Source organism: Octodon degus, unplaced genomic scaffold, assembly GCF_000260255.1.
Source record: "Octodon degus isolate 3935 unplaced genomic scaffold, OctDeg1.0 scaffold00037, whole genome shotgun sequence".
NCBI classification, from domain to species: domain Eukaryota; kingdom Metazoa; phylum Chordata; class Mammalia; order Rodentia; family Octodontidae; genus Octodon; species Octodon degus.
Genome location: NW_004524613.1, coordinates 3,260,191 through 3,272,999, shown reverse-complemented (window position 1 = coordinate 3,272,999; position 12,809 = coordinate 3,260,191). Strand labels below are relative to the sequence as shown.

Sequence of the window (12,809 nt, the reverse complement as noted above, 5' to 3'; positions counted from 1 at the left end):
GGCTGGGGGGATGGCTCAGTAGAATAAGCACTTCCCTGGCAAGCTCAAAGGCCTGAGTTCAATCCCCAGTTCCGCCAAAGGGGGGAAAAAAAAAAAAAAAAAGCCACCATAGCATCAAATTCCTAGAGCTCATTTTACATGTTCTAGAAGAAAAAATGGAAGTGGTTCATCACAATCAGAAGCCTCACAGCAGATGCTGGTTCACTGGAATTTTGTTAGACCCTAGAGTGGCCAGGGTATCCTACTATGCTTAAATGGATCACCTGCCACCAACCACCACTCCACGGTTGCAACCCACACGTGCTGTCCAACTGACCTGCACAAGAACAAAAGGGACACCACACTGTTATAGAGAAATACTGATTTTAATGAAACAGATTAAGGAAAACTATTCATTATTGTTTGGCCTAACAATTAGCAAAAACTGTTGAAACAAGGCACAATATTCTTCCCATACTTGTTATGTCTCCACTTACCAAAAAATTTTAATGAAAACATTAACATAAAAATAGAAGTCTGAGATTTTTAAAAGCTGTATAAAAGCCCCATAAACTTGTCTAAGTTATTCCTTATTCTACAATATAGCACCAGCAAGAAGAGTAAAAAAGGTGTTAAAAACCATTACTACAGCATTTCTGAAATGCAGCTTGTCTGACCTCCCATCCCCCTAAAAAATGTACTGTGGAATAAAAAAGGATTTTAAAATCTCTGGGAGGAGGATCATGCCTTCATGGCAGTTTCCCCACCATCTCTTAGATGCAGGGGCAATGTGAGAAATGTGCTTCTGCCTCTCACTGTCACAGCTTCTTGAAGACAGATGAACATTAGGGTTTTAGGCTTCTCACAGGGCCTGTGTCCACAGAGGGTATGTCTTTCGGAGGGAAGGGGGTGGGCTCTTGTCTAAACGCCTTCCTTCCTTCAGTACCCGCACACAGGGAAGAGGGAAGTGAAAGGTGGAACTTGTGCACCTAACACATGGCAACTTGTATGATCCAATTCCGCCACCCTTTCCTGAGCTGATGGGGGTTCTATTGCAGTCAGGGAGAGGGATTTTGCTAGGGGTGGCCCTTGCCCTTGGATTTGTGGGGGAAAGTAGCCCTGATGTGGTGATGATGACATCATCCCTGCTAAAATCATCATCAAGGAAAACATTCTAAAGGCAGACTCCAGCCCCTGCAGCAAGGCAGGAAAATATGCTGGGTAAAATTCAAGAAAGACATACACATCACTTCCTCTTCCGCTAGCCCTAAAAAAGACGTCCTGGGCCCTTAAAATGTCCCTTAACTATGTGTCTACAACTGAATACTCCTATAAACATGGAGTTGCAGACATCTCTAAAAAGTTTTACAATAACTGTCTTGGGTTATTTTGCAGCATTACCTGAGTCTTGGAGAGCGGTCAGCACTGTAGTTTTGGTATCTTAGCTATCAATTCTGGGTGGTATACCCAGGAGAGAGGAGAAAAACATCTTACTACCTACTTCAAGTTTTAAAGTTTTAGGAGGAGAAAAATGAGCACCATGTCTGGCTGCTCTGAGCAGCCAGGTGTGAACTGTGCACAAGGAGGCAGCACCTTGGGCTCATCCTGCCTGTTTGGGTCAGGTGGTTCTGCTCAAACTGAGCAGGAGAGAACTGAGGTACAGTGAGACCCCATATGCTGAGCTGAGGTAGGGCAGAGCTGGGGGCAGCACCTTCAGGAATCAGAAGGCCTCTGTGGCCCTGGCTCTGCCCACAAGCCCCAGTGCCACAGGTCTGGGCAGAACTATTCACATGCAAAGTAGTCCTTCAAGGGGGCGAAGAGGTGTCTGATGACGGGCACACTCCAGGACCTCCCGAGCAGCTTCTGGCGGGCACCACGGCCCATGTTGGACACGTCCGTGTAGTGTACGGGAAAGCCGAAGATCCTGGGAGAGCACCGGGGTGAAAAGACAAGGAGTCAGAAGTGCCCAGACCTCCCAAGAGCCAAAGGAATTCTCTCACTGGCCAGGTGGCTACTGCTACTCTGCTGTGACTTCCTGTGACTTCCCTTTCACCCCACCCTTCAGGCGGGCCCAAGGGGCCCCTGAATGTGTCCTTTCCTGCCTTCCAGTACACCCAAGTTCAGCAGCATATTTGCTCACCAAGATCTCATCCACAAGGACACCTGCCTGCTGTGTCCCCAGCACTAGCACTAGCATTATCTTCCTGGCGCTTATTTAGTATGCTCAAGGGACCTTTCTTGAACAGATGGTATGAATTAATAATATTAAGGTCCCTTAAATACCAAGCAATATAGCAACCATGTACAGGTATCTTCCAAATGTAATGATGGGATAAATTAAGCAATTTCCTTTAAGGAACAAAGTCACTCACAGAAACAAACTAGAATGTCAACCATCACAGACTCACAAAAGTTATAGTGAGTATTTGTAAGGATCCCTGTTTTATGTACAGGTTGGACTAGCTGTGGTAGCAGGGTACAGATAACACTGGATCCCAGCATTACCCAGCTTCACAGCATGATAATCACCAATGGCCAGTGGCTCAGCAAGTACAAGACCTACTTAGTGACAGCTACCTGTTTCACCCTCTTAGCATAGCTCCACCTAAACCTTTAGGTATGTTTGGGTCTCAAACCCAGAAGAATCCACAGCACGGATTGGGCAAAGCTACTCTCTAGTTTTTGTAAGAGATCTATCTATTAAGTCAAAGAAATAAAACTAGAACTGAAGAATCTAAAAGAAAACAGTCTTTGGAACACAAACATGTAAAGAGTAAAATTCATCCCTTTCAACTACATTAAAAGGAAATAATTGTTTTTAAATTTTATTTAGTGTGTATGTGTGTGTGTATGTGCCCAGCTCAGCCCACCAGGGGGGCGGGGCTGGCTGGCATGTGGTGCTGGGGGATTGAACCATGGTCCCTGTGCCTTGCTAAGCTTGTTCTAAGTAGGTGCTTTAGACCACTGAGCCATCTCACCAGCCCCAAAGGAAATAATTTTTAAAAATAAGAAAAAATCAAGGAGACTTGAAATCAGCCATGGCTCTTTATATCTAAATAGACAAATCTTATACCATAAAGGGCAAAGGGAAAATTAACAGAATCAGCTATCCGCTGAACAACGTGGTAAAGAAATCCTCTAAGAGCAAGGGGTTTGCTTTCAGTGGATTCCTCCTACATACAGGGGGAAACTCAGCCTGTGGAGACAGGTAGATGGCAGTTGGTGCTGTCTCATGACCTCTCATCTCGGATTGCTCACCACCATTCACCATTCACCATTTTTGCCCAAAACCAAGGGCTAAGTGAAAAGGTACTATATCTACTCTCAGACCCACTCCCTGGGGCCTGTGAGACTTAGAATTAAGGCGAGCAACTTAAAATTCATTTGGGCTGCCATGATGGATCATATGTTCTCCCCTCTCTGACTCTGCACCATTTCCCTCTCCAAGTGCAGCCTTGCTCACCTCTCGAGCTCAGTGCACCACAAAACATCTTCTTTGCCATTCATGACAACAGGGAAAAGTTGGTTTTTCCCCTGTCTGATCGAGTTCGACTTGGTGGTTATTGTCTGTACTTTCTTTAACTGGAGAATAAAATGATACGGAGTGAGCACAGAAGAAAGGAATGGTTCCACGTGAGGCCAAGACACAAAAGTGCCCAGAGAAGATGGAAGGGAGAGGAAGGAGTGCAGAAGTGCAGGGCGGGGAAGGGACGGAAAAGGAGATTCGAGAGAAGAATATTTTGTGCATCCCACAACTGCCAAGAAGTTTGTGGTAAGGAAGAACCAATCTCAGAAGAGAATAAAATAGACAAAAATGACCATGAATAAGATCACATGAGGGACAAGAAGACAACAAGTTATTCAAAGAGTAAATGAAATGGAAATACCACCCAGATACAGAGAATGGTCAACTGCAGTTTGGACAACTGGATCTTTGCAATTATGTGTTAATATATTAACAACGACTCTTTTTTTTACTTCTCATTTTTTATATCAGTTAATTATTCTGCTATTACTGGAAAGGTCAGCTGAATTCAGGGTCTATGTATCCAGTGTTAACAACTGGAAAGCCTACTCAGTTGCCTTTTCTCACAGTAATTGTGTATCAAAAACATCTCCTACTCTCTGTATGTGAAAAAGGAATAAACAATTACGTGGGGAAAGAGGGCCAGCACCAGGAGTCCGCGTGTGGAGAAGTAGGGTCAACTGGACAGCACACCAAGGTCACCAAGTGCATTTCACAGAGAACGGCAGTACAGGCCACCTGCAAGCACATCTTACCTTTGCTGTCCTGCTGTATTCCAAGCAGTCCTGCAGCTCAAGTTTATCGTTCTTTGATGCTATCACAGGCCTGGGAACAGCCAAAACCCATTACTCTGTAGAGAGGCCTTGGCTAGGCACCTCCAGGGCAAGTAGGGAGGATGAAAGTGTGCCTTGGCAGGACGGACGGGCTACAACTTATTCTCCCAGCTGGTGAGAACACCCCACCGCCCAGGATTCACAGAGCAATCCTGCCATGTGCACAAGTCTGCATTCCATGCAGAAGGGGGTCAAGCCCAATGTTGGGAGCGACTGCTACTTGTCCTGAACTGTTGTTGTCTTGGAGACAGGGTCTCACGATGCACTTCAGACTGACCTTAAACTTGCAGTGATCTCTTGCCTCAGTTTCCCCAGTGCAAGGCTTGTAGGTGTGTACTACTGTACCTGGCTTTTTCCTAAACTTTACTATTAGTCAAAGCCAGGGTCAAAAGTGAGAAAGGACAGGACACTGGAGGGCAGAGTCAGAAGAACCGTCCAGGGCCAGCCCCATGGTGCTTATTTGGCTTGAGCAAGTCACAACATCTCCTTGACAGTGAGGTCTTTTTGGGGGTTTCTTGGGATAGAACTCAGGGCCTTGTATGTGCTTTAAGGCCAGTGCTTGACTGACACCCCCAGTGTCAGTCTATCTTATTTTAAACTCCTCGCGGAGTTGTCTATTTTATTTAACATGAGAAACATTAAGCACATCTTTCTGAGTTTATCTGATACTATTAACACGTCCCAACCCTATGATTGGTGGCTCAGTGCTAGGGAAGCAGGCCCAAGAGGCTTGTCAATGTGTGCTACCCTCCTTAAAGTCATACAGGGACTCACAAAAATGCTAATTACACTTTTAACTTTCCCTCTAGCCAAGCTAGGTGGCACATATCCATAATCCCAGCACTCAGGAGGCTGAGGCAGGAAGGTCACTAGTGCCTGAGGCCAGTTTATGGTCAGCCTGAACTACACAGTGAGACACCATCTCCAATTAAAAAAGAAAGAAAAAAAAAAAAACTTTTACACAAGAAACCTGTTTTGCAAATGCAAAGAGGAAAACATAAGCCAAGAAGGGCAAGAGATAGAACCAAAAGGGTTTGTGCTGTTCCAAAGTCCAAACCAGACAAGATGTCTGCACAGAGTTGATGAGCACCACAACAACCCTTCTGGGAAGTGCAAGGCCAAAAGGACCTCAGACTTGACAACGGAAAATACCCACGAGGAGCTTAAAAAGAAAAAAAAAATCAAATCTTTCCCTGAACTCAGCCAGCCTTGTCCTTGCTTCCCAGGTTTCCAATAGCCAAACTCTCCTGCATAGAGGGAAGGAAACTGAGAGACCAGGAAAAAAGGATTCCACTCAGCACAGCCTTGTGCAGATTTGAGGAATTAAAAAGTACACAGGGCCAGGAATGTAGCTCAACAGCATAGCACCTGCCTGGTAAGTGTGAGGTCATGAGTTCAAAAACAAAAACCTCAAACTATATAAACGACACAAACTAACCAGTGTGGTGGTACACACCTGTAATCCCTGTGCTACAGGGGGCTGAAGAAGGAAGATTTCAAGTTAAAACCCAACCTGGTCAATTTAGCAAGTTGACAAGAACCTGTGTCAAAATAAAAAATAGGGATACTGTTCTCCAAAGACCCTGGGTTCAAACCCCACTACAAAAGAAAAATAGGGGTTGGGGAGATGGCTCAGTAGAATAAGTGGTTGCCTGGCAAGCACAAGGTCCTGAGTTCAATCCCCGGTAGCGCCAAAAAAAAAAAAAAAAAGAAAGAAAGAAAAATAAAGCCTGCATAAACCAGACTGTTTGGTTTCATCCCTAACAATGCTCATCATGCTTGCTTATCTAACCCTAATCCCGAGAGGCTCAACTGCCACTACTCACACTTTCTGCTCTACCATGTGACTATTGCATAAACAGATTCTGGAAATTCTAACCTTACTGCCTCAACTATGAGCCTTTCTTACCAATCCCCAAGACTTTCATCCTACAAATCCCAGACACACTCACATTTCTGTCCTCTCAACAGATGAACACTCCTGAGGCACAGCATAGCAATCAGTCACAGTTCCTCCTGCTCCTCCTCCTCCCCCTTCCTCTTCCCCTCCACCTCCCCTTCTTCCTTCTCCTCCTCCTTTTCCTCCAGGAGACACAACCATCTAAGCTGTTGTCCTGCTGGACAGTCTTCTCCACTCAAAAACTACCAGAAAGCTAAAACAATTCATCCCAGCTGCTTAAAACACCTATCGTTTCCTACACCTGTGTGAGCCTAAGTGGTGGCACATTTAAGTTCCCTACCTGGAGTTCTCTGCCCTTCTTTCCCTTTTTTGCTTAATGAAGACTGCTGTAGACATGTCCCATCAGACTAGATTTCCCTTCCCTTCTGCCTGGAATACTCTAATCATTGCCTATTTCTTCATTTACAATCCTGACATGGGTTTCCCTCACCACAAGCCCTTACAATCAGTGCCCACTGCAATGCCCACCCACGCCATTGCAATCCATTACTGTCTTCCTCCCTTTCTGCCACTAGCAAGTCATAGTCACAGGAGTTAGACTGCAGGGAGTTAGACTTGCAGTGTAATCCAGTTTCCTTGCAGTATAATCCAGCGAAACAGCAGCAGTACAACAGTTCCTGGGAGAGCTCAAATGTTAGCTGTGAATATGCCCATGTCATGAGAACATGGGCATGTTACAATCTGATTAGCTGATCCACAAATTAAAGTCAATGATGCCCATAGAAGTCCCCCAAGCTACCTCAAAACTCTCCTACTCCATCCATACTTCGCTAAATGCCAGAAATGATCATGGAGACCCATGTCTAAACTAAAGAACACCAAAGTACCTTTGGAACAGGACAAAAATTAATTTTAAAAAATCTAAGGAAGACTATCTTTGGGTTAATAATGCCCTGGATCCTGCTTTGTCCTCTCCAGCCGGATGAGCTTCACATCTGGGGCAAGAGGAATGAGCCTTCAACTATCTATTTCCACAACCTAATAGGTTTTGTCATAGCAGCAAGGAGACAAAAAAAAAAAAAAAAAGAGTACAGAGGCAGTGATTCACATCCTCACGAGACATTCATCTGGCCCAAGAACATAGGGCCTGGGAGGGTAAGTAACTGCATCTAGTGTGAGCCAGTAGTAATTCTAAGGGATTCTGAAAGATCCCAGGTATTTCACATCATAACAGAGATCGTAACAGCACACATGGGGCTGAAGCCCAGGATGGCGTTGTTTGTCACCACAACATTCAATTTCTAGAAAGTTGCAGTGCAGAGCTGGTAGCATTGAAAACCATGGCTGCGAGCTGTCCTACTCAGTTCTGTGTTACCTGTTCATCCCAGGTAAGTTTCCCCAGAAGTATCGGGCCCTGTGAGCAGCAGAGACCTTGATGGCATCAATCATCACTGGATTACACTGCAAGGAAAAAGGAAGGGAGCTGCTGGGGGCCATCATCAAAAATTCAGGCCCTCATCAGACCAACGCTTCACCTGTGTGGGTGGCTATGGAAAAGGCATGCATTAGGGGCTGGTGAGATGGCTCAGTGGTCTAAAGCACCTACTTTGAACAAGCTAAGCAAAGCACAGGGACCGCGGTTCAGTCCCCCAGCACCACATGCCAGCCAGCCCCGCCCCCTGGGGCGCTGAGCTGGCCACACAAACACACACACACACAAATAAAGATTAAAAAAAAAAAAAAGAAAAGGCATGCATGACATACACCCTGTGAAATGAAACATGCCAATTTCCATCCACAATCTAACTAGAAAACACTCATCTCCCACATAGTGAGCAGAGTTCTGATCAGATTCTAAGAATCCCCTAGGGTCTTGTTCCTTAATGACAGAACATGTGACCAAGGTAGAAAAGCACTATTCCTATCAATCAAACCCAAGTTGTCATATTTCCTAGAAAACTGAATTGAGTTCAGTGAACAGAAAGTGTACTACAGCAGTTGATAAATATTAAACAATGCACTGACTTCTTTAACCCTAAAATGGCCATTCAGAATAAGGATTAGAAGAAACTCTAGACTAAAAGCTGAGTAATGTTAGCAATAACTATTTCCAATACACTAAAGGACACAAAATAATCGGGCACTTCCAGATCTAACCCCACACCTCCTCTTGAACAACAAGGCCTTATCATCCAAGTTGTCTTTGACTATCAGGCCCGTGGGTTCATTCTCTCACCTCCAGGAAACGTGAAATGTCTCTCTTGTCACCAACCTTCATGGCCACCACATTCTCAAACATCCAAAAGAATGGCCGGTCATCCCCCTCTTTGGGGCGTGAGTAATTCAGCAGGTGGTAGAACTCAAAGAAGAGTCGGCCAGTGCCCTCTGCTCAAGAAAAAGAACAAAGAGCAGGGCTTTATTCATATTCCCTAAGATCCATAGGTCCCAATACCCTGTGTCCCATTTCTCTGGGGCACTCAGGAATGATGGCAGCAAGGAAACAGGTGGCAACAGTGCACTATTTATTAGTATCCTCCCTGGGCCAGGGATTTACAATGGTGTAAGGACAGTGCCCAAGCAGCAAGTTCTCAGTAAGGTTGGACAGGAAGAGGTTCCCTCAGGAAGCTGTACTCAGATAAAAAAATTTTTTTTAAATCACTAATGCTTGGGGCTGGGGAGATGGCTCAGTGGAATAAGTGCTTTCCTGGGAAGCACAAGGGCTTGAGTTCAATCCCCGGTTCTGCTCCCGTCCAAAAAAAAAAAAAGAATAATCACAAAGGCTGGCTCTGAGGGTCTCTAGAAATGAGGGGTGCTCACCATACAGGCCTTTCCTGGCTGGATTCACATTGGAGAGATCATTGCATGGGCTTCCACCAATGACCAAATCAAATGGGCCCCACTCTTCAATCTATAGGAGAAAAACAGGTTCAGAGCAACAATGTGAAGAAAAGCAAGCCAGGACTCTGAAGTAATCTATCAAGAGCAGCACCATCTATAACCCAAGAAAGCTCATGGTTGGTTTGTATCACAGTGGGAAAGCATGGCCTAGCACATGAGGTCCTGGCTTCCATCCCCAGTAGCACCAGAATGAATCAATCAATCAATCAATCAATCAATCTGGAAGCTCAGCGCTTTGGATTCCAAGACTTCAACCACTAAGTTAACTATTTCTAATTGCCATTTAGTACACTTACAACTCAGAATACCAGGTTCTCTTCTACCCACAACCTGGCTACTAAGGATGAGACAGCATGTGGTTGAAGCAGGGGGCTGATGGACACGGAGAAGGCAATAGAGTAAGATGAGTAGAAGCTGGGAGTGGTGGCATATGCCTATAATCCAAGCACTTGGGAGGCTAAGGCAAAAGGATTTGAGTTTAGTTTGAGGCCAGCCATGGTTACATTAAGTGAGTTCAAGGTCCACCTGAACTATATAAGACCCTGTCTCTCAAAAAAAAAAAAAAAAGTGGGGGGGGGGGTTAGAGGTGAACACTTACATTTTTCCTTGTGATGTTCCTGACATCATTCACATATTTAATATTCCCCTCATGCTTTACTGTTCCAACAGCGATGGACTCTTCACATATTTCCGAAGCGACATACTTCTCCACTTTAATGCCCAATTCTTTGAGCACTAAGTACCCTAGAAAGGCAGGCAGACATAAGTGAGGAGGTGAAGGTGGGACTCAGTGGACTAATGCATGCAGCGTACCAAGCGACATGCCTGTTGGCTCTGCAATCATCTAGGGGGAACCTTGGGAAAGGAACGGGGCCCAAATTACACATGGGGTAGTTGTTGCTAACTGGATGTACATGGAAAACTCGCTTTTCAGATACATGCATAACATAAAAACCAGAATGCAACAGTTGAGACATGTATGCTTTAAATGGAACCAACATCCAGGTGTCATGGCACACTCCTGTAATCCCAGAACTCAGGAAAGCTGAGGCAGGAGGATTAAGGCTGGCCTGGGCTACATAAGTGAATTTAAGGGCAGCTTGTACTAAGTAAGGAGAGACAGTTTCAAAAAAGAGAATCTAGAGTATCACGTGGTAAGATGGTGGAAAGGGACATGAGCAGGTGCACAGGTAACATCCAGACTGCCCAGAATTGGAGGCTTAAATGAACCACTCACCTGTCGCAATTCCATCAAACAGTGACAGGACTCGAATGGGCCTCCTTCGGGAAGCAGGAATTGCTGGATATAACTTCGGGGCCTCCTGTCAAACGAAGAAGGTTGAGGGAACTGAAGGAGCAGGGGAAAGTCTGAAAACCTAAAAGTGGCAGGCTGTCCCTGTGGGCAAGATTTTAAACCCTGATGCAACTGCCACAGAAGCTTTGATGGCAATTGCCAGAACATGTTACCTGCACTCAGCACACAAAAGCCCTTCTGTCCTAGCGCCTGAACACAGCTGCACTGGTACAAATACCAACAGGAAAGGACAAGCCCACAGGTGCAGCAGAGCATGCCTATAATCCCTGCTACGCAGGAGGCTGGTGCAGGAGGATCACAAGTTTGAAGACAATAAGGAAACTCAACAAGACAGAAAGACAGGGCTGGTGAGATGGCTCAGTGGTCTGGAGCACCTACTTAGAACAAACTAAGCCAAGCAGCGCACAGGGACCGCGGTTCAATCCCCCAGCACCACATGCCAGCCAGCCCGCCCCCTGGTGGGCTGAGCTGGCCACACACACACACACACACACAAATAAATAAATAAAATTAAAAAAAAAAAAAAAGACAGAAAGACAGAGACGCATGTGTGCACACATCCAAGCACATGACCCTTGCCAAGGAATGATCTGCACACTCCTATGAATGGTTGTCACTCCTACAAAAATGCTGAGTAAGGAGCAGAAAAAAACTGAGTGAGCTACAAGAATCTTTACCCAAACTAACGAAAAAGGCTTAGTTCTACAAGCTCCTCTTAACCAGTCCTGTGAAATCCACTCACTGAGCTGTCAGAACTGTACACAAAGGCATGAGTTAGTCTGCAGGGGCTGTTGGCTCACAGGCTCCTTTGACTCATGCATCTTCATTTGCATTAATTCTAATTGAGCATTCCACAGAGTTCCACACTGGTTGCCCTGAGACTTGTGGGGCCCCAGCCCATGGCTTACATAATCAAGGCCTGAATCGCTGGTGAAGAAGGCCTGCAGGCGCACATTCCAATCCTTCCTGCGTCGCAGGATACTGTGGCAGCGCTGGGGGAGGCACATGTAGCAGCTCCAGGGCTCTTGCAGCTTGGCCTCTGTGGCTGTGCCTGTGCCCACCAGCACCTCCAGACACTCCACACAGAAGCACCTGCACCAAGAAAGGGGACATCTAAACAGGCAGCTCTTTGGCCTCCCCACAGAAATTGCAACACACAATACCTTACTACATATCCATCTTCACCTGCTCCTCATTGTGGCCTGCAAGGATAAGGAAGAGGTCTGTCTGATGAACCTCTTCCTTAGGTTTCCTATTCTTCTAAATCCACAGGCTCTTGGCAAACAAATGGAGTCCATCCAAGTAGAATCCCCCCTCACCTCCTGTACTAACCTTCTGCATATATTCTACATCTTGACTCAAGGACACCAGCTGCCTTACACAGTGACACCAGTGCCCAGCCCCCAGTTCAAATACTCCCAGTCCTGTGCCTGGGCTTGCATTAAACGCAAACAGCTGCCTTGGGGCTTGAGAGGGCGCGCTGCTCACCGACAACAGCTTGTGTTACTGCAGAGGAGCAGCTCGCGGCCCTCACAGCACACAGTGCAGTAGGACTGGTAGCCATCATCATCATACATGTAGAAGAGCTCCAAGAAGCGATCCTGGTAGGCAGAGAAACAAATGCCTGTGAAGCCAAAGACCAGGCCAGCCAGGCCCAGCTTGCCCATGGGTTGTGAGCCGAAGACATAGCCATGGAACCAGTCGGCCATAACCTGCTGCGAGAGTACTCTGGGAGGCTTTCGGAGGGAGTTGTAAAGGAAGTGGGTATGCTGAAATCCCAGGGCAGGTTAAGGGGACTTACCCGGCACGTCTGGCAGAGGCCACCCTCAAAGAGTGGGTGGAAAGACACAGGGTTCTTCCTACCACAGGACAAGCAGCTGTCTGTAAGACAGGGTCAGAGATTATAACAATTATGGCCCTAACACCAGCTGCTGAAATCTTGGAACATAGTTCTTAGACCATCTATTCCAGCAATGTGCCAAAAACTCATGAAGCTTTATGCTGTGCTCCATGATTATGCCCTCATCCTTTGTTTCAAAGTTTCACCCCATTTCAGAGACTGAAAGTCAAGTTCACATAAATAGAAGGTGACACAAGATAAGCTAAGGATTCCATCTCACCCCTCCCTGAGGAAGACCCGAGCAAGGAAGCTGTGCAGGAATATATTTTAAAGGCCTACATGTTCTTTAAAGATTATGACGGGGGAGGGGGGGGCTGGTGAGATGGCTCAGTGGTCTAAAGCACCTATTTAGAACAAGCTTATCAAAGCACAGGGACCGCAGTTCAATCCCCCAGTACCACATGCCAGCCAGCCCCGCCCCCTGGTGGGCTGAGCTGGCCACACACACACACACACAC

General features: G+C 46.1%; 1 protein-coding gene across 5 annotated transcripts in view; it reads right to left on the bottom strand.

Moving 5' to 3' along the window:
* Positions 1-1,145: 1,145 nt before the first annotated feature.
* Positions 1,146-12,809, bottom strand: part of Dnmt3b (DNA methyltransferase 3 beta) — a 28,837-nt gene continuing 17,173 nt past the window's right edge. For 3 of the 5 annotated variants that reach the window (XM_004630808.2, XM_004630809.2, XM_004630810.2), the window contains 9 exons: positions 12,253-12,332; positions 11,940-12,052; positions 11,360-11,543; positions 10,374-10,458; positions 9,735-9,880; positions 9,056-9,146; positions 8,475-8,623; positions 7,614-7,699; positions 1,146-1,903 (listed from right to left, as the gene is read on the bottom strand). In XM_004630808.2, the coding sequence (XP_004630865.1) occupies positions 1,762-1,903; positions 7,614-7,699; positions 8,475-8,623; positions 9,056-9,146; positions 9,735-9,880; positions 10,374-10,458; positions 11,360-11,543; positions 11,940-12,052; positions 12,253-12,332 (1,076 nt within the window). In that variant the 3' untranslated portion in view covers positions 1,146-1,761. Of the gene's footprint in view, positions 1,904-3,442; positions 3,562-4,260; positions 4,331-7,613; positions 7,700-8,474; positions 8,624-9,055; positions 9,147-9,734; positions 9,881-10,373; positions 10,459-11,359; positions 11,544-11,939; positions 12,053-12,252; positions 12,333-12,809 lie in introns of all 5 variants that reach the window. The other 2 variants (XM_004630806.2, XM_023714860.1) reach the window with 1 other exon arrangement.